At 60.9% G+C, this 20434-nt stretch overlaps 14 protein-coding genes across 14 annotated transcripts; 9 read left to right on the forward strand and 5 right to left on the reverse strand.

Moving 5' to 3' along the window:
• Nucleotides 1-23: 23 nt before the first annotated feature.
• Nucleotides 24-902, reverse strand: OT_ostta03g00280 (Thioredoxin-like fold; the record flags this gene model as incomplete). Its single annotated transcript, XM_022984660.1, has 2 exons — nt 24-584; nt 732-902. 2 exons carry the CDS (start codon nt 900-902, stop codon nt 24-26), a joined length of 732 nt encoding a protein of 243 aa, XP_022838403.1.
• A 265-nt stretch (nt 903-1167) lies between these two features.
• On the forward strand, nt 1168-2535 carry OT_ostta03g00290 (Arfaptin homology (AH) domain/BAR domain; the record flags this gene model as incomplete). The annotated part of the gene is made up of 1 exon (XM_003077891.2): nt 1168-2535. One exon carries the CDS (start codon nt 1168-1170, stop codon nt 2533-2535), a length of 1368 nt encoding a protein of 455 aa, XP_003077939.2.
• Nucleotides 2536-2652: 117 nt separating this feature from the next.
• On the forward strand, nt 2653-4041 carry OT_ostta03g00300 (Steadiness box; the record flags this gene model as incomplete). Its single annotated transcript, XM_003077892.1, has 2 exons — nt 2653-2784; nt 2857-4041. The coding sequence occupies 2 exons, from the start codon at nt 2653-2655 to the stop codon at nt 4039-4041; spliced, it is 1317 nt and encodes a 438-aa protein (XP_003077940.1).
• Nucleotides 4042-4098: 57 nt separating this feature from the next.
• OT_ostta03g00310 (unnamed product) lies at nt 4099-4644 on the forward strand (the record flags this gene model as incomplete). Its single annotated transcript, XM_003077893.2, has 1 exon — nt 4099-4644. The coding sequence occupies one exon, from the start codon at nt 4099-4101 to the stop codon at nt 4642-4644; it is 546 nt and encodes a 181-aa protein (XP_003077941.2).
• Nucleotides 4645-4831: 187 nt separating this feature from the next.
• On the forward strand, nt 4832-8533 carry OT_ostta03g00320 (P-loop containing nucleoside triphosphate hydrolase; the record flags this gene model as incomplete). Its single annotated transcript, XM_022984661.1, has 1 exon — nt 4832-8533. The coding sequence occupies one exon, from the start codon at nt 4832-4834 to the stop codon at nt 8531-8533; it is 3702 nt and encodes a 1233-aa protein (XP_022838404.1).
• Nucleotides 8534-8885: 352 nt separating this feature from the next.
• On the forward strand, nt 8886-10145 carry OT_ostta03g00330 (Donson; the record flags this gene model as incomplete). Its single annotated transcript, XM_003077895.2, has 1 exon — nt 8886-10145. One exon carries the CDS (start codon nt 8886-8888, stop codon nt 10143-10145), a length of 1260 nt encoding a protein of 419 aa, XP_003077943.2.
• Nucleotides 10146-10211: 66 nt separating this feature from the next.
• Nucleotides 10212-10655, reverse strand: OT_ostta03g00340 (unnamed product; the record flags this gene model as incomplete). The annotated part of the gene is made up of 1 exon (XM_003077896.2): nt 10212-10655. The coding sequence occupies one exon, from the start codon at nt 10653-10655 to the stop codon at nt 10212-10214; it is 444 nt and encodes a 147-aa protein (XP_003077944.2).
• Nucleotides 10656-11186: 531 nt separating this feature from the next.
• Nucleotides 11187-12320, forward strand: OT_ostta03g00350 (Fructose-1,6-bisphosphatase class 1/Sedoheputulose-1,7-bisphosphatase; the record flags this gene model as incomplete). The annotated part of the gene is made up of 1 exon (XM_003077897.1): nt 11187-12320. The coding sequence occupies one exon, from the start codon at nt 11187-11189 to the stop codon at nt 12318-12320; it is 1134 nt and encodes a 377-aa protein (XP_003077945.1).
• Nucleotides 12321-12512: 192 nt separating this feature from the next.
• OT_ostta03g00360 (Nucleic acid-binding, OB-fold) lies at nt 12513-13727 on the reverse strand (the record flags this gene model as incomplete). Its single annotated transcript, XM_022984662.1, has 1 exon — nt 12513-13727. The coding sequence occupies one exon, from the start codon at nt 13725-13727 to the stop codon at nt 12513-12515; it is 1215 nt and encodes a 404-aa protein (XP_022838405.1).
• A 180-nt stretch (nt 13728-13907) lies between these two features.
• On the forward strand, nt 13908-14266 carry OT_ostta03g00370 (Endoplasmic reticulum, stress-associated Ramp4; the record flags this gene model as incomplete). The annotated part of the gene is made up of 2 exons (XM_022984663.1): nt 13908-13910; nt 14063-14266. The coding sequence occupies 2 exons, from the start codon at nt 13908-13910 to the stop codon at nt 14264-14266; spliced, it is 207 nt and encodes a 68-aa protein (XP_022838406.1).
• Nucleotides 14267-14501: 235 nt separating this feature from the next.
• OT_ostta03g00380 (Major facilitator superfamily domain, general substrate transporter) lies at nt 14502-15983 on the reverse strand (the record flags this gene model as incomplete). Its single annotated transcript, XM_003077900.2, has 1 exon — nt 14502-15983. One exon carries the CDS (start codon nt 15981-15983, stop codon nt 14502-14504), a length of 1482 nt encoding a protein of 493 aa, XP_003077948.2.
• Nucleotides 15984-16433: 450 nt separating this feature from the next.
• Nucleotides 16434-17411, forward strand: OT_ostta03g00390 (unnamed product; the record flags this gene model as incomplete). The annotated part of the gene is made up of 1 exon (XM_003077901.2): nt 16434-17411. One exon carries the CDS (start codon nt 16434-16436, stop codon nt 17409-17411), a length of 978 nt encoding a protein of 325 aa, XP_003077949.2.
• Nucleotides 17412-17700: 289 nt separating this feature from the next.
• Nucleotides 17701-18867, forward strand: OT_ostta03g00400 (U2 snRNP auxilliary factor, large subunit,splicing factor; the record flags this gene model as incomplete). The annotated part of the gene is made up of 1 exon (XM_003077902.1): nt 17701-18867. The coding sequence occupies one exon, from the start codon at nt 17701-17703 to the stop codon at nt 18865-18867; it is 1167 nt and encodes a 388-aa protein (XP_003077950.1).
• A 45-nt stretch (nt 18868-18912) lies between these two features.
• Nucleotides 18913-20292, reverse strand: OT_ostta03g00410 (Drug/metabolite transporter; the record flags this gene model as incomplete). The annotated part of the gene is made up of 1 exon (XM_003077903.2): nt 18913-20292. The coding sequence occupies one exon, from the start codon at nt 20290-20292 to the stop codon at nt 18913-18915; it is 1380 nt and encodes a 459-aa protein (XP_003077951.2).
• Nucleotides 20293-20434: the final 142 nt, after the last annotated feature.

Raw genomic sequence — 20434 nt, forward strand, 5'->3', positions numbered from 1 at the left:
AACGCTAGAAGAAATTTTCCGAATCATTCGAAGTCCGAGTCTTCGTCGTCGTCGTTTCGATGGTAACCGCCGCGAATCATCCTGTTCATCGCCTCCCTTCGAATCTCCTCCGCCTCATCCTCGCTATCGCTATCATTTCTCTCCACTGGCACCACCGCTCCCGCATCCAACAAAATCCGCTCCAACTTCGCCGTCGGATAATCATCCTTCCCGCCGAGGTCCTCGAAGCCGACGAGTCGGTCAAACGCGACGCCATTTTTGAAAAAAATCAAACACGGTAAAACTTTCACCTGGAGCTTTGTCACGAAGAAGGGCGCGTCCGGTGCCGATATTTTGATAAACTTGGTGTCAAAGTACTTCTTTGATAGCGCGCTGAGATGCTTATCCATGATTCTGCACCGCTCAAACTCCTGATGGTAAAAGTGCGCCACGACGAGTTGCGTCGTCGTCACCTCTGGCAAAAATTCCTTCTCTTCCACCTCGCTCAGCGTCCCGTGACCCTCTCGCTCCATCTTCATTCGCCTCTCCTGCGCCTCCTTCATCGCCTGCACGCGCTCGCGATGAATCTCCTCCAAATCCGGATCCTACACGCTCGAACGCTCCGTCAGTCGCCGCTCGGTCAACGCGCGTCTCTCGTCCCCGTCCCAGGTCCCTCGCACGCCGCGTCGTCCCACCGCGCGATACCCCGCGTCTTCATTCTCAAACTCGTCGTCCCTCTCGCGTCAACGCACCTCACACAGCTCCCTGGCGTCCACCACGCCCGCCGCTTTCGCTCGAGCCTTTGCCTCGCGCTCGCTCATCTTCATCTCTCTCGCGTAATCCTCCGCCGCCGCCTGCATGACGTGCCCGTAGTTGATGCTGTGCATCGCCTGCTTGAACTGTCCGCTGTTCATGTTCTCCATCGCGCGCGTCGTCCTCGAGGGCGCTCGAGGGCCGTCGTCGAGTGACGCGCGCGCGCAGAGGTCACATCTTGTTCGAGCGTCGAGCACGCAATCGCGACACACCTCGACGAACGCCGCGCGCGTCTCTCTCATCGCGCGCCGTTCACGAACGCGCGCACGGGCGCTCTCGCGACGCACGTCGAGCGCGCGAGGCGCGGGGCGTTGAACGCGCGACTCGAGGGCGTAACACCAAGCGATTCATTCAAAACGATCGACGCGGACGATGATGGCGGAGGACGCGCCGCCGGCGTACGATAGCATACACGAACACGCGGTCGAGACGAGTGAAACATTACCGGACGTTCCGAGGGGGGGTAGTGGTGGGCAAAGGATGCGGGCGCCGATCGACGTGACGGTGACGAATCCGACCAAGGTTGGCGACGGACTGGCGGCGTACGCGGTGTACACGGTGAGCGCGAAGAAGACGACCGCGGACGCGGCGGGGTACAAGAAGGATGAGTCCATCGTCGTTAGACGGTACTCCGACTTTCAGTGGCTTCGCGGACGACTGAGCACGCTGTTTCCGGGCATCGTGCTGTTTCCGCTTCCGGAGAAGACGGTGACGACGAGTCCGTTTCAGAGTGATTTTTTGGAGCATCGTAGACGCGGGTTGGAGACGTTCATGCGAAAAGTGGTGGAACACCCCGTGCTGGCGACGTGCGAGGACGTGGTCATGTTCTTAGAGGAGCAGGGTGGGAGCTCGTGGGATCAGCGCGCGCCGTGGTACTCGCGCGGCGCGATGGGCACGGCAATTGGGGCGATGGATTCGTGGTTTCAATCCATTGGTACGGCGACGGAGACGTGGACTACAGGCGCCGGAATGGAGAGCGCCATGATGGAGGAGGATCCCAAGTACCTCGAAGCGACGGAATATCTGCTGTTGCTTGAAGAGCGCCTCAAGCGTGCACTCAAGAGCGGAAGCGCCATCGTTGACTCAGTTCAGAACCTGGGCATCTTAACAGGGACGTTCGGCGAAAGCGCGCATATTCTCGGCGATTGTGAGGAAAAAGGTGCGAAAATTCTGCTCGGTGAAGAGGCCGGCGGATTGGGTCAAGCTTTCAGACAAGTTGGCTCTGCTGCGTGCGCCATGCGTCCGCCGACGGAGGTTCAAGCCGAGCGGCTGGCGCGCGAATTCAGGGCGCCTATGAAACAAGCGCTACAGCACGTGCGCGCGGCTAAGGAAGTTATTGACATTCGTATGGACGCCTTATTGAAACTCCAGGCGTGTCGAGCCAAACTTCAGTCCAAGCGCGCCAAACTCGAGCACGCGCTGCACGCGCCGCCGACGCCGCCGACGCCGCCACCGACGACCATTTTTGAGCGTCTCTCCGCCGCCGTCACCTCACCGACGCCCGTGACTGTGGAAGAACTGCAACGAGACGTCGGTGTCGCCGAATCCGCGCTGAACGATGCGCAGAAAAAATATGACGAGATCAGAGAACGCATGGAGAACGAGCTTCCTCGCGTGCATGCCGAGCTCGAGGTTGTCATCAACGACGCCTTCGCGAGCGCCGCCGTCGTCATGAAAAAGCTCGCCGAGACGCACGTCGAGGCTTGGGAATCCGTGTTCCCTGGCTGCACCGCCGAGGCCTAAACCCGCATTGTAAAACATCCAATCGTATCCATTTCAACCTCGCGACGGCTCACACCTGGAGACAGTTGGCGTTTTTCTCACAACTCGGCGGTTGACCGACCTACTGGGCGTCACCGCATGTCCTCCGCATCGCGTTCGAGACGCACCCGCGCGCTCGAGGCGCTCGACCGCGTCGGCGAGAGCGCCCTCGCGTACGCCTTGTCCGGTAACGCGCGCGTCGTTCGCGAACAACTCATCGATCTCGTCGAGGTGCGAATTTGACTTGACTGGACTTATCGTTTCCTTAATCGACTGACGCTTCGGTTCCGATCGCTCTCGCAGACGTACCCATCGCTCACGATAGAAGAAGATGAGTTCTATCACGTTGATGGGTCGAGCGAGCGGTTGCTGTGCGTGAGAGGAACGATACCGATCGATTACGCGAACGCGCGGTACAACATTCCAGTTCGAGCGTACGCGCCGAGCGATTTCCCGCGGGCGGCACCGATGTTTTTCGTGACGCCGACGAGTGACATGATCGTGAAGCCGAATCACGGGTGCGTGGATGCGAGTGGGACGGTGGCATTGGAGCGAGTGATGCGGTGGGACGCGCGGACGGGACGCCTGAGCGAGGCGGCTGCGGCGCTCGCTCGAGTCTTCAGCGTGGATCCACCGTTGTTTTCAAAGCCTAGGGTAGAGCGAGGGTACGTGGAGAGTACGTCGCCGCAGACATTTTCGCGCTCGTCGTCCGGGGCCGGGGTGTCGTCGCAGGAGAGAGTGCCTTTTAGCGCGCAGCGTCGAGCGCCGCCGGGCGACTCGCCAAGGCAACGGGCAGCGGTGACGACGAGTCCCATAGTAAGAGACTTCGAGGAGGCGCAAACATGGTTCAGGGAGAAAGCAATGATTACGCTCAACGCGCGGCTGAAGGCTGGCGCCGAGCGTCAGTTAGATTCGAGCGTGAACGTGATTGAAAAATTGTTGGCGCACCAGACGGAACTGTGTGCGAGAAAGATAAGTCTAGAACAAGAGAAGAGGTCGATTCGCGCAATGTGCGATCAATTAGAGCGAGACGCCGTGCGTCTTAGAGAAGAAACAGTGCGACTACAGAGTTGGTTGGACGCGCATCCTGAACAAGAGGAGCGAGTCATCGATCCGGAGTTGGCGTTCGCGGGCGCGGACGCCGTGAGTGCCCAACTTTTAGACGCGCACGCCAAGGACTCCGCTATCGAAGACGCCCTCGACGCTTTGGACGAGCTCCTGAACGAGGGGAGGGTCGATCTCGATGATTACCTTCGACAGGTGAATAAGCTGTGTAAGGCGCAGTTCATCGCGCGCGCGGAGGTCTTAGTCGTCTCCAAGACGCAACAGGAGCGAGGCGTACGGAACGGCTTGCAGACGCCGTCCACGTCGTCTCCCACCGAGCGCGTGGACAAACCTCTGGAAGTTGGATTCGATTTCTTACGCCCGACGTCCCGGACGTCATCCATCGGCGGTGCAACTTCGAATCACACCGCCTGGCTCGACTAGCGAACCACTTGTGATTACGCGCCTTTGTCCTTTCCAACCGTCACTCATCGCCTCCCCATGAACGCCGCGTCCATCGCACGTGCGATCGCCCCCACGTCCGCGACGACGTCCGTGAGACCACGACGCGTCGTCGCCGCGCGCGCGCGTCCGCAATCGAACGAAAACGACGAGGAGAAGGCGACACTCATGAATCTCGTGACGTCAACCGCGATCTCTTTATCCATCGCCCTGTGCGCGCCGAGCGCGTCGATGGCGAAGACGACGGTGTTCGCGGGGAACTACTACGATCCGAACCACCCCGGATGTCCGCGATCGATCGATGCGAAAGGGGTCGTGCGAGGATTGGACCCGGTGCCGTTCAAGCGAGGAAAAGGCTGCAGAGGCGTGAAGAAGGACAACGTCGAGAAAACAGAGGCAAAGTTCAAGCCGTGGAAGGTGCCGGGGAAGATAAACCGAACCGACGACGAGATCGTGATCGATTTCAACGCCAAGGATGGGTCGGGGGAGAAGCTCGCGGGCAAGTGGGACGCGAACGGCATCAAGTTTCCGGACGGAACCAAATGGAAAAAATTGTCCGACGCCGACGCGTGGACGCCGCGATGAGCGTCGTCGCGTCATCGATTCATTCATATTCGTGTCCTCGACGCTCGTGAGCGTCACCGTGTAACAACCATTCGCAACACTTTCGCTTTGCGTCTTACCCGCGTTCGCGCTCGCGCAACACAAACCGACGCGTGTCGTCATGTTCTCCTCCGCCCGCGACGTCCTCGAGCGCGAGCGCGAAGAGGCGATGGATGACACCGACGCCCGAGCCGATCGCGCGCCGCCGTCGACGTCATCGCGCGCGAAAGGCGCGATGGAAAGTTTGAACCGAGCACCAGCTGTCGCTCGTCGGTCCGGCGACGACGACGACGACGCGGCGGCGCGCGCGGCGGCAAAGCGCGCTCGAATCGAACGCGCGGAGGTGAAGCGGGCTCGAGTGCGGGCGGCGCCGAAGCAGGCGTCGTTGATGGACGCGTGGTCGAACGCGATGGCCAAGCGAAACGGCGGCGCGCGCGCGCGCGGAGGCGACGTGGACCGGAACAGCGGGTTGTCGAAGGACTTGATACAGAGAATACTGACGCGCGTACCGACTTCGGCGTACGCGGACGCGCGATTGGTGTGTAGGTCGTGGCGAGACGCGATCGACGACGGGGCGTTCATGCCATCGGTGAAGCTGAATCGGAGCTTGGCGCTGGGAGACGGCGACGAGCGGCGCTGCGCGACGCGATGGTTGGACGAGGCCACGGGAAGAGTGGACGAAATAGGCCTCGGGCCGTTGGCGCGATACATCGCAACGCGCTTACCGTTCAAGTCAGAACTCGACGTGGAGACTTTGTGCCGTTTTGTTGACCAAGATGAACATCTGTCAGGCGCAACAAAAATTCAGCACATACCCAAGCCTGCTGATATCGACGCCGACCCTCGGTACCAGCAAGTGGATACTTTCACCGACGAGGCTCGAACAACGCTCGCTTTAGATGAAATGAGATTTTGGTTCGACGCGGACACGCGCGCGAGTCGCTCATTTCTTGGTACGGTTGGCGACATCTCCGCCACCATCAAGGAGATTGCCAAGTTTGAAACTGTGCAAGTGGAAGTTCACGGGAAAAAAGTAACGAGCGGTTGGGCGGTTCTTGCGCTGGCGATGGCACACGTCGCTGAAAATGAGTTTGTTGGCTCGAGGATACTCCGAGCCGCTCGCCAAGCGCTACGTCAGGTCGACTCTGACTTTGTAGAGGAAGATTTGACCGAGTTCATCCATCTGATCGTGGCGTACGTGCGAGCAAGATTACTGGAAGAAAACTTTCCACCGGGAGATATGGATGTCCGTCACGAGTTACGACGCTTAAAGACGAGAATATTAGCTGCGAATGATTACGCGAATCTGCATGAAGAGCGAGAATGGGGCGGCGAAATGCCTGGGACCAGTGGCATGCCTGATTCATTGCAAACGCACACCCGTTTGACACACGAGCAAGAAGCGATCGTCTCCACAACGCTCAAACCGCCGCAGTGGATGGTCGTGCACGCATTCGCGGGTTCGGGTAAGACGACAACGTTAGTGGAGTACGCCCGGCGCCATCCCTCGATACGGTTTCTATATCTTGCGTTCAATCGCGCCATCACAGAGGAGGCAAAGACAAAATTTCCACCAAACACAGATGCGAAAACGTTTCACGGCCTGGCTTTCGGATTGGCGACGTGGTACAAAGCTGGGGGTAAAAAGCTACATTACGGCGATAAGCTTCGATCCTCCGAAGTTTGCAAAGCGCTCGGACGGAACGTGGATGATCCCGCAGTTGGCCGCGGTTTGGTGACGCTAAACAACTACCTGATTTCCGCAGATGACGACATCAACGCGACGCACGTCCCCGCCCACTCGACAGGCTCACGAGATACTTACGTTGAAGTAGCACGACGATTGTGGGCGTCGATGAAGGACCGCTCGAGTAACGACGTCCCGATGACGCACGCCGGATACATGAAACTCTATCAATTGCAGCGACCTCGCCTGGATATCGATATGAGTAAAAACAAGAACAAGACGGGATATGACGTAATTCTACTGGACGAAGCGCAAGATATATCTCCCGTGATGTTTGATATCGTGCTAAGACAGGACAAGTGCGCAAAGATCGTCGTCGGCGACGCTCATCAACAAATTTACAACTTCACCGGGGCCATGAATGTCATGAATTCAATTGACAAGTTTGTTTCAAGCCAATTGGTCACACACAGACGCCTCGCAAGGAGCTTCAGATTCGGTTTGGAGATCGCGAATGTCGCGAATGCCGTTTTAAATGTGAAGCAAGAGGACGCTCTACTCATTGGCGCGAGACCTTCGAGTTTGGATCAGAAGAGCGTGTTCGTCACGAGAGGCGTTGCTTGCTCGAGAACGAGACAGTTATACGATGATAATCTGCCTCCAACGCTGCCCGTGTTTCTCATCGGTCCGTTGACCGCACAGCGCGAACAAGTCACTATTTTGGTTCGATCGAACGCGAGCCTTGTCGATGCCTTGCTCAAACTTCTGACGGCGAAAGATCTCTGGAAAGATGGAAAAGATGGGAAGTCATACGAGAACGCTAGGAAAACCAGGATTCATATCATTGGGGGCGCAGAAGCTCTGAAACTCGATCAAATCTTGGACTTCGTTCGTTTAATCGAGGGGCACGAGTTGTCGTCCATCAAGGATCGATATATCAAATCGTTCGTAAGATACGGTGGCGGAAATGCTCATCTGACGTCCACTAATCCGACGCAGTGGAAAGAGCGCGAAGACAACGCGCTGTCGCGCATCGTCGCAATCGCCGAAAATCAAGACGATTTTGAAACTCTCAACCGCATCAACATCGCTCAATCTTTCGGGAGTGATCTATATACATTGGTGGATCGACTGAAATCGGCAGACGTCGGTACGAACGCGCAGCTGGCGGATTTCATCCTCACCACTGCACACAAGTCCAAGGGACTCGAATTTGATAACGTCATGATTTGGAATGATTTTGAGAATGTGCACGACGTGCGAGCGATTCGTAGTAAAGTCGGAAATCATTACGTAAAGATTCGAGATGATCCCTTCGAAGGTACCGTGAAGATAGATGTGCCGGTCGATGAGATCAATCTTGCGTACGTTGCTGTGACGCGCGCGCGGCGACGCGTCTTTCTCAACGCGAATTTAGCGAAACTTTTGTTGGCGCCTCGAACAGCTCAAGTCGACCAAGGGAAGTACGCAGGTGTACACGTAAAGGGATACCATCCGTTGGCTTCTTGGGGATACTTTTTCAACGAGTGTCATGGACTCAGTGACGTGCACGATCATGGATTTTACTCACCCGTCCTTCGTCGTGTGGACTTACCGAGCGGTGAGAGCCCCAATCGTTTGCGTTGGTACCCGATGCTCGACTGTGCCGTGATGTATTCTGACATGCTAGAACTGTCAGGAAGGGAGGTCGAGACGTTCAGAGGTGACGTGTGCCAAACTTGTATGAGGCACATGGACGCCGCGAATGCTTTCGTCTTCCAGACCGAGTGCGAATCTGGCTTGGTGTGCGTTTCTGACCGCGGCGTCGAGGCTCGTCACGTCGGCGGCTTACACGCGGGCATCTTTGAAAGCCGCGACCGGGACGCGTTCGAGGCCCACATGCGCGACGTCGGACACGTGCGCCTAGACATAGACTACGCCAAGGATAGGAGATGGGTCGATGACGTCCGAGAACCATCCAAAGCACCCAACGCGGCCGTCTACTGCCTCGAAAATCCGGCGCACCTCTTCAAGACGCGCGTCTGCAACGACTGCTTCTTCACCGAGGGCGCTGGATTTTCACCTTCACGACACGTCTCAGTCTTCGGCACGCGCCGAGAGAAACTACGTCCCATGCAGGACACGTTGAAGTACGAGCGCGAGCTCCGCCGCGCGCGCGAGCGCCGCGCGCGCCCGAGCGCCTAGATTTGAAAGCTTCTAAAGACAGCTCGTCCGTCGCCAGCGATCAAAAATCAAATGCATCGCTCGCCTCACCCTCGCGCGCGTCAGACGCGCACGCGCGCGCGCGCGCACGGCGCCGTGGAGCATGACGACCGCCGCGCGCGCGCGCGACGACGACGACGACGCGCGCGTTGCCGACCGTCGAACGCTCGACGATGCCTCGGTCGCTCGAGCTCTGCGCGCGGCGACCACGCGCGAGGGACGGGCGAACGACGCGAGAGGGGCTCGACGACGACGCGCGGCGGAGCGCGCGCGGGAGGAGCCGGTGGCGGTGCCGTCGACGACGCCTCGAGGACGGGCGAGTGAGACGTGGCCGATGGATTGGTCGCTCAAGGCGTCGGCGCGGTGGACGAGCGAGACGTCGATGCGTTGGATCGCGTCGGTTGGGGCGTGTACGATGAGTGAAGGCGTGCGAGCGTACTCCAATGGGTCGACGATGACGACGGTGAGAGAGGACGACGCGGCGGCGAAGCAGCGGGCGATGACGAGGGCGACGTATTCGTGCGCGTTTCCGGGAGAGACGATGTCGGGCGAGCAGTGCGCTTTGATGCGCGCGTCGGCGAGTGGTATTGAGTGGATGAAGCAGCGAGAGGCGATTTGGAACGAAGCCTTGGTGAGTCTGTACGGATTGCTCAGGGTGCGGCAGTGCTACGCGTTTTACGTCGTCTATCGCGAGCGAACTGTTTTGTTTTGCGCTCCGGGAGTCGGCGGCGTTGAGGACGGTGGGTACGCGGTGGTCACGCAGAGTAATGCAAAGTTTCGACGCGCGCTCACGGACGCGGCAGTTGTTTTCACGAGTGCAGACGCGGAGGCAGCGGCTATAGACCAGGCAAAGAAGGATTACTCGAGGACGTGGCGTCCTGAGGACGAGGCTCGAGGTGGGTTGCTCGACGAGCTCGAGGGAGGCGGCGCGAGCAGAGCGATGGATAACACCGAGGTAACAGCGCAATTAGCAAAGATGGACGCACCGAACGCGGCAAGGCGCAAGGCGGCGGATACGATAATATGTCGTGGCGCTATCGCCGTCCACGGACTCCTGAGCGTGCTCATGGAGGCGTCGGGCGCCGATCCGGGCAGTTTAGACGGCGGTCCTCAAGACGTCCCGCTCTTGCTCGCGCCCGTTCCTTTCGCACACAGCTCACTCAAGCCTTTATCTCTGAAGATTCAGTCGAATAACGCGGTGATTCGACAGGAAGCGAGGGACACCGCGCGCACTCTTCAGGTGTTTCCGCCGACTTCGACGGCGGCGGCGATGCGAGCGACGTACACGGCGGAGACTGCTAGAAACGAATTGATACCACCGTGGACGCTCGCTCGCGTGTGCGCGGCGCTGACGCTAAATCACGAAGAATATTCACTCTCGTGCACGTCCGTTCCGCACACGTGCGGTCTGAACGTCGGTGTTTTGGCCGCGCGAAACATGTCGGAGCAGTCGTCGCGTCGCGAGGTTGAGTTGATTCGTGAGCGCGACTACTACGACGACGCGGACACGTTCAGGATTGCCGCCGCGCCTCAGCTCGAATCGTCCATCATCACTCGCGCCGAGTACGTGAACAAGACGTATTACGTCTCCTGACGAGTGGTGGCTACAAAATGTGATTGAAATTCTAGCGCGGCGACGCGTCGCGACCTCTCCGACCTCTCACGCAGCCATCTCCACGTCCAGATCCGCCTCGATGAGATCCCCCCCCCCACCGTCATCCTCACCCATCCCGTTCTCCGAACCACCGTTCGGGTTCAGCGCCGCGCGCTCCTTCTCCAACGCCTGAATCCGCCGCGTGAGCGCCTTGCGTTCCTCGCTCTTTCCAAAATTCTTCTTCCCAATCTTCCCTCGCTTCGACTTCAACTCATCGATGCGCTCTCGCAGCTCTCGCTTCCGCGCCGTCACCGCGCTCCGCCGCTCCCGCGCCGAGCGCTCGAGCGCGTCCGCGCCGTCGCCGCGTTCACGCTCACCGCCGCCGTCCGCGGTGGTCACCATCGTCTCATCTCCCACGCCGCGCGTCGCCCGTCGTCGCCGCTTATCCTTCGCCCGCTTCCGCTTCGTCTTGAGGTGCCGCAGCGCCTGCTTCGTGCGCGCCACCTTCATCGCGCGCGCGTCAGCGAGGCGTCGCGCCGCGTCGACGCCCATCGCGCGCCGGTCGCGCGGCGTCGATGTCACAGACACCGATATCGTCGTCACAGTACGATGTACATGACGTACCGTAGGTGTCCCGGACGGAATGTAATCGTGACACCGATGTAGTGCGTCCAGAGACCGATACTGTCGTCACAGTACGTGGCATGTGCCGTACTGTAGGTGTCCCGGACGGTATGTAATCATGAAACGACGCGCGCGCGTTCGGATAAGAGCCCGCGCGCGCAGCGATCGCGACACACGCGCGCCGGTGCGTCGTCGCGACGCGTGCTCGCGCGCGCGCGACGTCTCGGGACGACCGTGGGCGACGACGCGGACGGCGCGGCGCGCGGACGGCGCGCGAGCGGGTGGACGGCGCGATCGGGATGGGGTTTCGGCAGCGCGGGGATGGATGAGGCGAGGACGATCGGGGCGTCGTCGACGCGCGCATCGGTGACTGACGATGATTTCGACGATCGGCGCGACGTAGGTTGATCTCTGACGATGTCTGCGTGTATTTCTGCCTCTGTGACGCGCGCGCGAACGGCGCGCGCGCCCGCGGCTCGCCGCGCGGCGAGTAAGGCGCGGGCGTCGCCGCGCGCCGTCGCGGCGCGCGCGGGGGGCGTTGGTACGCCGTACACGACGTGGATTCTCCAGCAAGAGATGCAAGAGAACATTGATGGTGAATTGGCGGTGGTTTTGTCCTCCATCGGTCTCGCGTGCAAGCAAATCGCGAGCCTCGTCCAGCGCGCGGGTCTCGCGGGCATGACTGGTTTGGCGGGCGAGCAAAACGTGCAAGGCGAGGACCAGAAGAAGCTCGACGTCATCTCCAACGATGTTTTCTGCAACGTATTGCGCCAATCCGGCCGCACGGGCGTCATCGCCTCCGAAGAAGAAGACGTTCCGGTCGCCGTCGAGGAAACGTACGGCGGTAACTACGTCGTCGTCTTCGATCCGCTTGATGGTTCCTCCAATATCGACGCCGCCGTCTCCACGGGATCCATCTGGGGTATCTACGAGTCCGACTCCTCGTGTATTCCCGACTTCGGCTCCGATGACTCCGCCAAGGTTGAAGAGAAGTGCGTCATGAACGTTTGCCAACCGGGCAGCAACTTGCTCTGCGCGGGTTACTGCATGTACTCCTCGTCCACCATCCTCGTCATCACCATCGGCCAAGGCGTGTTCGGTTTTACCCTCGACCCGACCGTCGGTGAGTTCATCATGTCCCACGAGAACATCAAGGTTCCGGACTCTGGCAAGATTTACTCTTTCAACGAAGGCAACTACGCCATGTGGTCCGACGGTTTGAAGAAGTACATGGACTCCCTCAAGACGGGCGGCAAGGACGGTGGCAAGCCGTACAGCGCCCGCTACATCGGTTCGCTCGTCGGTGACTTCCACCGCACGATCCTTTACGGAGGCATCTACGGTTACCCGGGTGACGCGAAGAACCCGAACGGTAAGCTCCGCCTCCTGTACGAGTGCGCGCCGATGTCCATGATCGCTGAACAAGCCGGTGGTAAGGGCTCCACCGGTGTCGCGCGTGTCCTGGACATCGTTCCGGAAAAGGTTCACCAGCGCGTGCCGTTCTTCGTTGGCTCCAAGAACGAGGTTGCCTACTTGGAGTCCTTCATGTGAAGCGCGGCGCGAAGTTGATTCAATACAATATAAATAGACCTTTGGTACTACTCCGTCTCTTTCTCCATGAACGTCGTCGCGGTCGCCCGTCGCACGCGCTGGTCGCGAACAAATGTTTGTTATCTCGCGTTATTAAAAAATAATCACATCTTCACGAGTGGTGTACAGCGCGAGCTCAAATAATTTCGGCGTTTACGTGCTCTTGGCCACTGAGGTTGCGCGCTTGATCGCGCGCTTAATGGACTCACGATCGAGCTTCGTCACGACGTGAATCTCTTGCACTTGGCGGCCAGCGCGCGCGAGTAGGTTGTAGCCGTCCTCGACGAACACGTTCGTGAGCCACAGCTCCAAGTCTTGGCTCACCACGCGTTGCTCCGTCGCCTGACGACCCGGGATTACGGCGTCGATGCCCTCCTCCTTGAGGAGCGAGCTACAGATGTCCGGGAGACCCGGGAGCGGAATCTCGCTCAGATCATCCTCGTCAATCGACGGTTCGGGCATCGTCACCGGCATGATCGTCTCCAGCGTCTCCATGAGCGGATCGGCTTGCGTCTGCTTTATGCTGAAGTTGATGCGTCCGGTTTCGCCGTTGACCTCCAAAACCTTCACGAACTCGCGCTGACCCACCTTGACGGCGTCTCTCGGGTGACTAATCCTATTCCAAGAGATTTCAGAGATGTGTACCAATCCCTCGAGCCCGCTCGCCGCGCCTTGTCCGTCGCACACCTCGACAAAGGCGCCAAAGTCGCTCAGGGACGTCACGACAACCTCCTTCACCTCGCCCGCCGGCAGCTTCTCCACCGCGCCCTCCTGCAACAACGCCCGCTCACTGACCACGATCCTATTCCCACTGCAATCCATGAGCTTCACATCGATCAGTTTACCGATCTGTCCCTCCAGCGTCTTCATCTCATCCGCCTCGCTCGCCGACCCTCCGCGCCCGCCGCGCAGGCGCGTCGACCGCATCTGGCTCTTCGGCAGAAACGCCGTGAATCCACCCGGGGTCGCTCGCAGGATCACCCCACCGCGATTCACCACCTCGACGCGCCCAGTCAATCGTCCACCCGCCGCGTCGATCGCGTCGATCGCGCGTTTCGTCGTCCCGTCGTCCCGCCCCCCGCCCCGCGTGCCCTTCCCCGCGCTCGCGTCCTTCGCGTTCGCCTCACCGCCGCGATCGCTCGCGCGCGAGACGATGCGTCGACGCGCGCCATCGCGCGTCCATCGCGCGCGTCCATCGCCCGCGCGCGCCGCGGGCGCGGTCGTCGCGCGCGTCGCCATCCGTCGCCGCCGGTGGGTGGGCGTGACGTCGACGGCGGGGTGCGCCGCGTATTCCATGCGCGTGAAGGCTATCATCGGCGGCGGTGCGGGTGGTGTCGTATACACCGCGTGTACAGCCCATGTGTTCATCGTCCGGGACGACGTGGTCCCGTGCGTACGTACATGGGTGATGTGCACACTCGAATACGGGATGTGTTGGTGTTGGGCGTTGATGGTGAAGTGTACTCTTGAATACGCGCGTGGGCGCCCGCCTCAACGCGATCGCGCGCTCGCGCGCGCGAGACGCCGACGACGCCGACGACGGGCGACATGGTGCGCGATCGACGGCGCGGTGGATGCGCGATCGACGGCGCGGCGCGGCGCGGCGGGCGCGGGCGCGTGAATGGGACGGTGACGCGATCTGGCGTCGATCGGCGCGGCGGACGCGCGGGGTGACTGACGACGGGCGAGCGCGCGACGCGCAGGCGGCGAGTGCGCGCGTGATGAATCATCGATCGAAGAAGTTCCACGGGAACATTCACCGGCGGGGCGAGGTGAGCGCGAAGGATGCGAAGAAGAAGGAATTCGGCGTGGGGCCGGTGATGTTGGGATTTTTTTGCTTCGTCGTCATCGGTTCGAGCGTGTTGCAGGTTTTGCGATCGGCGTCGTCGGGGGCGCTGGGGACGTGAGTGTATGAGCGATCGATATCTCGTGGGAAAATCTCGGGACGGTGGCGACGCGGAACACGACGAACGTTTTTGTCATGCAATCAATACCTGTACAGTATCGAAACGAAACGACGCGCTCGAGACGCGACGGCTCGCGCGTCGATGGATGCGCTCGCGCGCATTCGTCACGAGCACGACTCGTGATTCGTCTACAACGCGCGTTCTTATTACATGTCTGGCTGACGGCGCGAGAAATTTAGTACATTTGTCCCAACTCCACGCGCGCGTACTCGGACGGCTTGCGTCCGAGAAGCGCCTGCACCTCCCGAAGGGACAACCTCGCCGTTTCGGGAACGTATACGTGGACGAAGAGCGCGGAGGCGAAACACATGATCGCGTACACCGCGAAAGTGAACGCCCCGGTGGACGCGAGTAGTACTGGAAATATAAGATCGCTGAGCGCGCCCGAGACGAAGAGGGTAGCCGTGACGAGCGCCGTGCAGGCGCTCTTCGTCCTCATCGAGAAAAATTCACTCACGAGAACCCAAAACACGGACGCAAAAGACACCGAATAAGCCAAGATGAACGCACACATCCCAACGAGAGTGACGGCGAAACTGTTCACCGCGTATCCAAAGCACGCGAACGTTAAACCTGAGCCCGCCGCGACGCTTCCTAAGATCAAAAGCGGCCGACGACCAAACTTATCGACGTAGAGGATCGATGCCGCGACGCCCGCGGTCTTACACAGAACGATCAACCCGGTGTAAAGGTTAAATGCGTCGAATTCACCGCTCGGACTCGTCGTCCCGCCCTTCGCCTGTACGATGTTCCGCAACACCCGAGGAGAGTAGTTGATTATGGACGTCGACGCGTTCAACTGATTGAACAGCGCGAGCGCCAAGGCTATTCTGACAGCTCTGTATTCCTCTCCCTCCATCGCTTCTCGCATCCCCCCGACGACGGAATCGACGAGAGATTTCCTGAATCCTGCGTCGTCGATATCGTTGACCTCGGCTTGAAGGGTCTCCATCTCCGCGTCCACCGCGTTTTCGTCTCGTCCGCTCGCGCGAAGCGCATCTCTGGCGCCCTCAACGTCGCCCCTACCGAGTAACCATCGCGCGCTCTCTGGACACGTCGCAAAAGCGATGGATGACCAGAATCCTAACACGATGGGCGAAACGAGCACCAAACCGAGCGATTTCGACGGCTTAAACCACGTCAACGCGTTCGCCAAAATCATCCCCGCGCACACCGAGAGCTCATAACTAGCTCCCACCGCTCCTCGCGACGACGCGTCGACGCTCTCACCCGTGTACGCGGGGACGATCACCGCTAACGCGCCGACGGGAACGCCCAGAACGATCCTCCCGAGCGCGAAGCCCGCGACGCTACGGCTCGCCTCCACAAACGCCCAGCACGCGATCGCGCCCACCGTCGAGCACGTCCCAACAATCATCACCGCCGCTCTCGTCCGTCCAAAGCATCGCATCGCCGCCGCACCACCGAACGCCCCCATCGCCGCGCCGAATTTCGCCGCGCCCACCGCCGCGCCGCGCTCCCCCGAATTCATATTCAAATCCTTCGCAAGCGCCCCCAGGGCCCCGCCCACGACCGCGACGTCGTATCCAAACGACACCCCACCGAATCCCGCGAAGCGTCTCGCCCCCACGCGTTCCATTCTTCCCTCGCGCCGCGTCGTTTCTCCATCCATCCGCGCCGTGCCGATCGCGTTCATTCCGCCCCCCCCGATTCCACGCTCACCATCTCCCGCGCGCTCAACCGCCACCGCGCGCTCCTCGGCGCGTCTTTCGCCCGATCCCGTCCCAGCGCGCGCGTGCGTTCGCGCGCGGCCGTCACCGCCATCGCGGTCATCGTCCGTCGCTCCGTCGCCCGTCGCTCCATCGCTTCCTCGATCGCTCGCTCCGCGCGCGCCCTCGGGAGCTCGGAGATGCGCTCGCCCGTGAGGGCGTAGCGCGGCGGGAACGTCATCCGGGCCGTCGAGGCGCTCGCGCGGAGCGCGGCGCGGAGGGACATGGTGACGTCGATCGATGGTGCGTCGCGAATTGCCGACGCGATGTGCCCACGCGCGGCGTCGCGCGTCGCCACGTTCGCCCCGACGCGCGCGACGGCGACGGTGCGCGCGCGCGCGCGTGGCCTCGCGCGCGGTCGGACGCGATCGGGCGCGATGCGCACGGCGCGATGGATGATGGTGGGATGGATGACGCGAGAGACATTCGGTGGCGTCGACGACGACGCGTGGACGCGCGCGCGCGGGGGGGGGAGGCGGACGACGCGAGGGATGATCGCGCGGGCGACGGAGGGCGAAGACGGGGGATGGGGCGAGGACGGGGCGCGGGCGACGCGGCGGGCGCGGGCGAAGACGTGGGCGCTCGTGGGCGGCGCGGCGACGGTGATGACGCTCGCGATCGGGGCGGTGTATCTCGCGGACGCGGATAAGATGATGTATGGGATCGATTCGGTGGAGTCGTACGCGGCGTCGTACGACGGGGAGGGGTTTGATTTTGATTTCGACCGCGCGGGCGGAGGGGCGATTTCGGGCGCGGGCGCGGCGGGGGCGGTGGTGTGGGCGGTGGGGTTGTTTTACGCCTCGCCGATCAGCGTGATCATGTTATTTTTGGGGCGGACGGATAGCGAGCGGCCGAGCGATTGGGTGTTACGGAAAGTGACGGGCGTGCGGGCGCTGGAGGACGCGGAGGCGGCGCAACGAGCCGGCGTCGCGGCGTGGTTCTTCCTCTCTGGATGTCTCGCCACCGTCGTGGGGGACAAATTATTGGGCGACAGTTCGTGGGGTATCTCGGCTGGGATCGGGTTCTTGTGCATCGCCGCCGTGTCCGAGCTCGGACGGCCGAGACGCGTGGACGAGGCGACGCTTCGACGCATGGAGTCGCAGTTCACCGATTTCTGCGCCTTTGCGGACGAGCGCCTCTCCAGATCCGGTCGCGTGCATCAGAGCGAAATTTCAAAGGCGTTTCGAACGGCTTACCCCGAGTACAAGAGCGAGAACGTGCTCCCGGAGTCTGAATTCCGAACGCTCGTCGCCAACTACGCCGTGTGGGCCGAGCGCTCACCGCGCGGATACTACAAAAATCTCTCCCTCCGCCCGCTCGCCCCTCGCGCGTCCGTCCGCGATCTCGGGTTGTGATGTATCACTCGTCATCTCTTCGCCTCGACCGTCGTCGCGATTCGCTTCACTCGCGACGTCTCTCGCGTCTCGCTCGCGTTCATCGTCACTCTTCGTCCCGCCGTCTCTCCCTATGTTCGGCAACGACCGCCGCGATCGACGGTACGACGACCGAGACCGTCGACGAGACTCTCGCTCTCCTCCGCGAGGTCACCGAGGCGGTAGGTACGGCGACAGAGGTGGATACAGAGGTCAAAATCGAGGCGGTGGCGGCGGTTTTCGACGATTTCGTCCCGAGCGCGAGCGCTCCATGTCCCCGGGTCCGTACGAGCGCAGACCGAGGATGCGAGCGACTTTGTTCGACGTCTATCCGGAGGGCGTGGACCCGAAGAACCTCCCGTCCGCGGGGGCGGGGTACGGGCCGCCGCCCGGGATGGGATTCTCGAGCGCGGCGATCACGGCGCAGACGACGCGACACGCTCGACGCATCTACCTCGGTGGATGTCCGACAATGGCGAACGAACAAGAGTTGTCGAGCTTTTTTAACGACGCCCTCGTCGCGGTGGGTGGAACGACGAGCGAAGAGGCGCCGGTGGTGAACGTGTACATCAACCTGGAGAAGAAGTTTGCCTTCGTCGAGTTTAGGAGCGTCGAGGAGTGCTCGAACGCGTTGGCGCTGGACGGGGTGATGATTCAGGGCGAACCGGTACGGATTCGACGCCCGAACGATTATAACCCCCAGATCGCGCAGGGATTAGGGCCGTCGACGCCGAACCCAAAGCTCAATCTGCAAGCCATCGGTTTGGATCCGAGCGCGCTCGCGCGGTCCGCGACGACGAACATTTTACAGGAGGATCCGAATCGCATCTTCATAGGCGGTCTACCGTATTACCTGGAGGAGCCGCAAGTTCGAGAGCTCTTGGAGGCGTTCGGGCCGATCGCGCGGTTTGATTTAGTGCGCGACAAGGAGAACGGGAACAGCAAGGGGTACGGGTTCGTCGTGTACCAAGACGCCGCAGTGACGGACATTGCGTGCCAAGGTTTGAACGGCATGCAAATGGGCGAGAAGACACTCACGGTTCGACGGGCCGAGCAGGGGCGGACTGATCTCATCGGTGGTCAGGTTTCCGTGCCGCCACCGCCGGCGATCGCACCGGCGAATCCGCCCTCAGAGGTTGTCTCATTCACGAACATGGGCATCACCGAGGAGGAACTCGCGGACGACGAAGAGTTTGAGAATATCATGGAAGACATGAACGAGGAGTGTGGGAAGTACGGTAAGATCATCTCCGTGGTAATTCCTAGGCCAAGCAAGAGCGGCGAGTCCGTGACTGGGATCGGAAAAGTATTTGTGCGTTACGAATCCGTCGAGGACGCGACCAAGGCGAGAGACGCTCTGAATGGACGAAGGTTCGGCGGGAACAGTGTCGTCGCAGATTTCATCGATATCGAGTCCTTTGCTTCGCAAACTTTCTGAAACTTCTAGTCTTCTACACGGTAGCTATAATTGTGATTGATCCCGCTAGCAAAAGAAACGCCAGTACAGGTAGACGCCGTACCATCCGATGAGCCCGGCGCCGGCGAGCGAGACAATCGAGAGGATGACTGCCCAGGCTATGGTCCATACGACGGTGGAGCGCTGAACTCTCGATTTTCTCAACTTACGCTTGAGACGAACGGTCCCTTCCGTCGTCGTCGCACGCTCGCGTTTTTTCGATCCGCCCTTCATGATCACCGTCCCTTCCTGTTCGTCCGCGTCGACGGAGAGGTTGGACAACTCGGAGTCGATGTCGAGCGTCATGTCAATGGGCGCGGGATAACTCGCCGCATCGGTCGATCGAGGCAACGCGATCGTGGGATCGCCCGTGAGCGTGTTCCACGGCATATCCCGAGATCGCTGCATCACGCGCATTTCACTTCGCTCCAGCGTCGACTTGGCGACGGCAAAAACGCTCCCCGCCAAGATGAGCGCTGAGGCGAACGCGTCGCGCGCGAGCATGGCTCCGCCTATACCTGTGGACATGATGAGGCCCGCAAAAATGGGCTGCAGCGATCCATAGCACGCCGTCACGACGGGCGTGGTGTTCGCCTCCGCGCGCGTGGTGAGCGCGTACGCGGCCGAGGTGAGGACGCCGACGGCGGCCACGGCGGCCCAAGCGCTCGTTTGCGTCACCAACGCAATCGGAGCCTCCGCCGTGACGTGTTCGCGAATCACCAGCGGAAGCGCGATAGCCATCCCCATGAGCGCCCCTAAGAATTGCGAGACAACGGCAACGGTGACGGGGTTGTACTCTCGCAGGATAGACTCTTGAAACGCCAGGTACGACGCGAACATGGCGCTTCGAACCAACAACAGGGCGTTCCCGACGCTCAACCACATGCGCGCCGGATCGAGGAGTAAAATCGTCCCGATCACGCTCATCGCGATCGCGGCAAACTTACCCACGCTCGGTCGCTCGATCCCCTGAAACACCGCGATCGTGCACGAGTACACGGGCACTAACTGCCCGAGAACCACCGCGTTTCCGAGCGACGTCGACTTCAATCCGTACGCCAAACAAATTTGCGCGAAACACACGCACGCGGCGAGCAAAATCATCACCACCGACGTCAACAGCCTATTTCTCTTCTTCACATTCTTCAACTCCCGCATCGTCTCCCCCCGCGTTCGCGCGAGGAGATATATAAACGGAATCGACGCCGCGCACCGCGCGAGCGTAAACTGCGCCGCGCTAAAGTACTCCATCGATCGCGCGCTCGCGCACATCGCCCCCACGAAGCACCCCTGCGCCAGCGCCAACATCCCTCCGCTCTCCGACGCCCGCTTCACGTCGTCCCGAACCTTTCTTCGCATCTCGTCCAACTCCTCCGGGAACGTCTCGCTCAGCGTCTCCAAAAACATCTTCAGCTCCGTCGTCGATCGCCATCGCGGCCGCGCGCGCGCGCGCGTCTCCACGGACGCGTCACCCTCATCCACCGACGCGCCGACGTCCTCGTCGCGTCCTCGATCGATCCACGCGCGCGCGGCGTCGACCGCGACACCG

The sequence above is a fragment of the Ostreococcus tauri genome (assembly GCF_000214015.3).
Source record: "Ostreococcus tauri WGS project CAID00000000 data, contig chromosome 03, whole genome shotgun sequence".
Taxonomy (NCBI): domain Eukaryota; kingdom Viridiplantae; phylum Chlorophyta; class Mamiellophyceae; order Mamiellales; family Bathycoccaceae; genus Ostreococcus; species Ostreococcus tauri.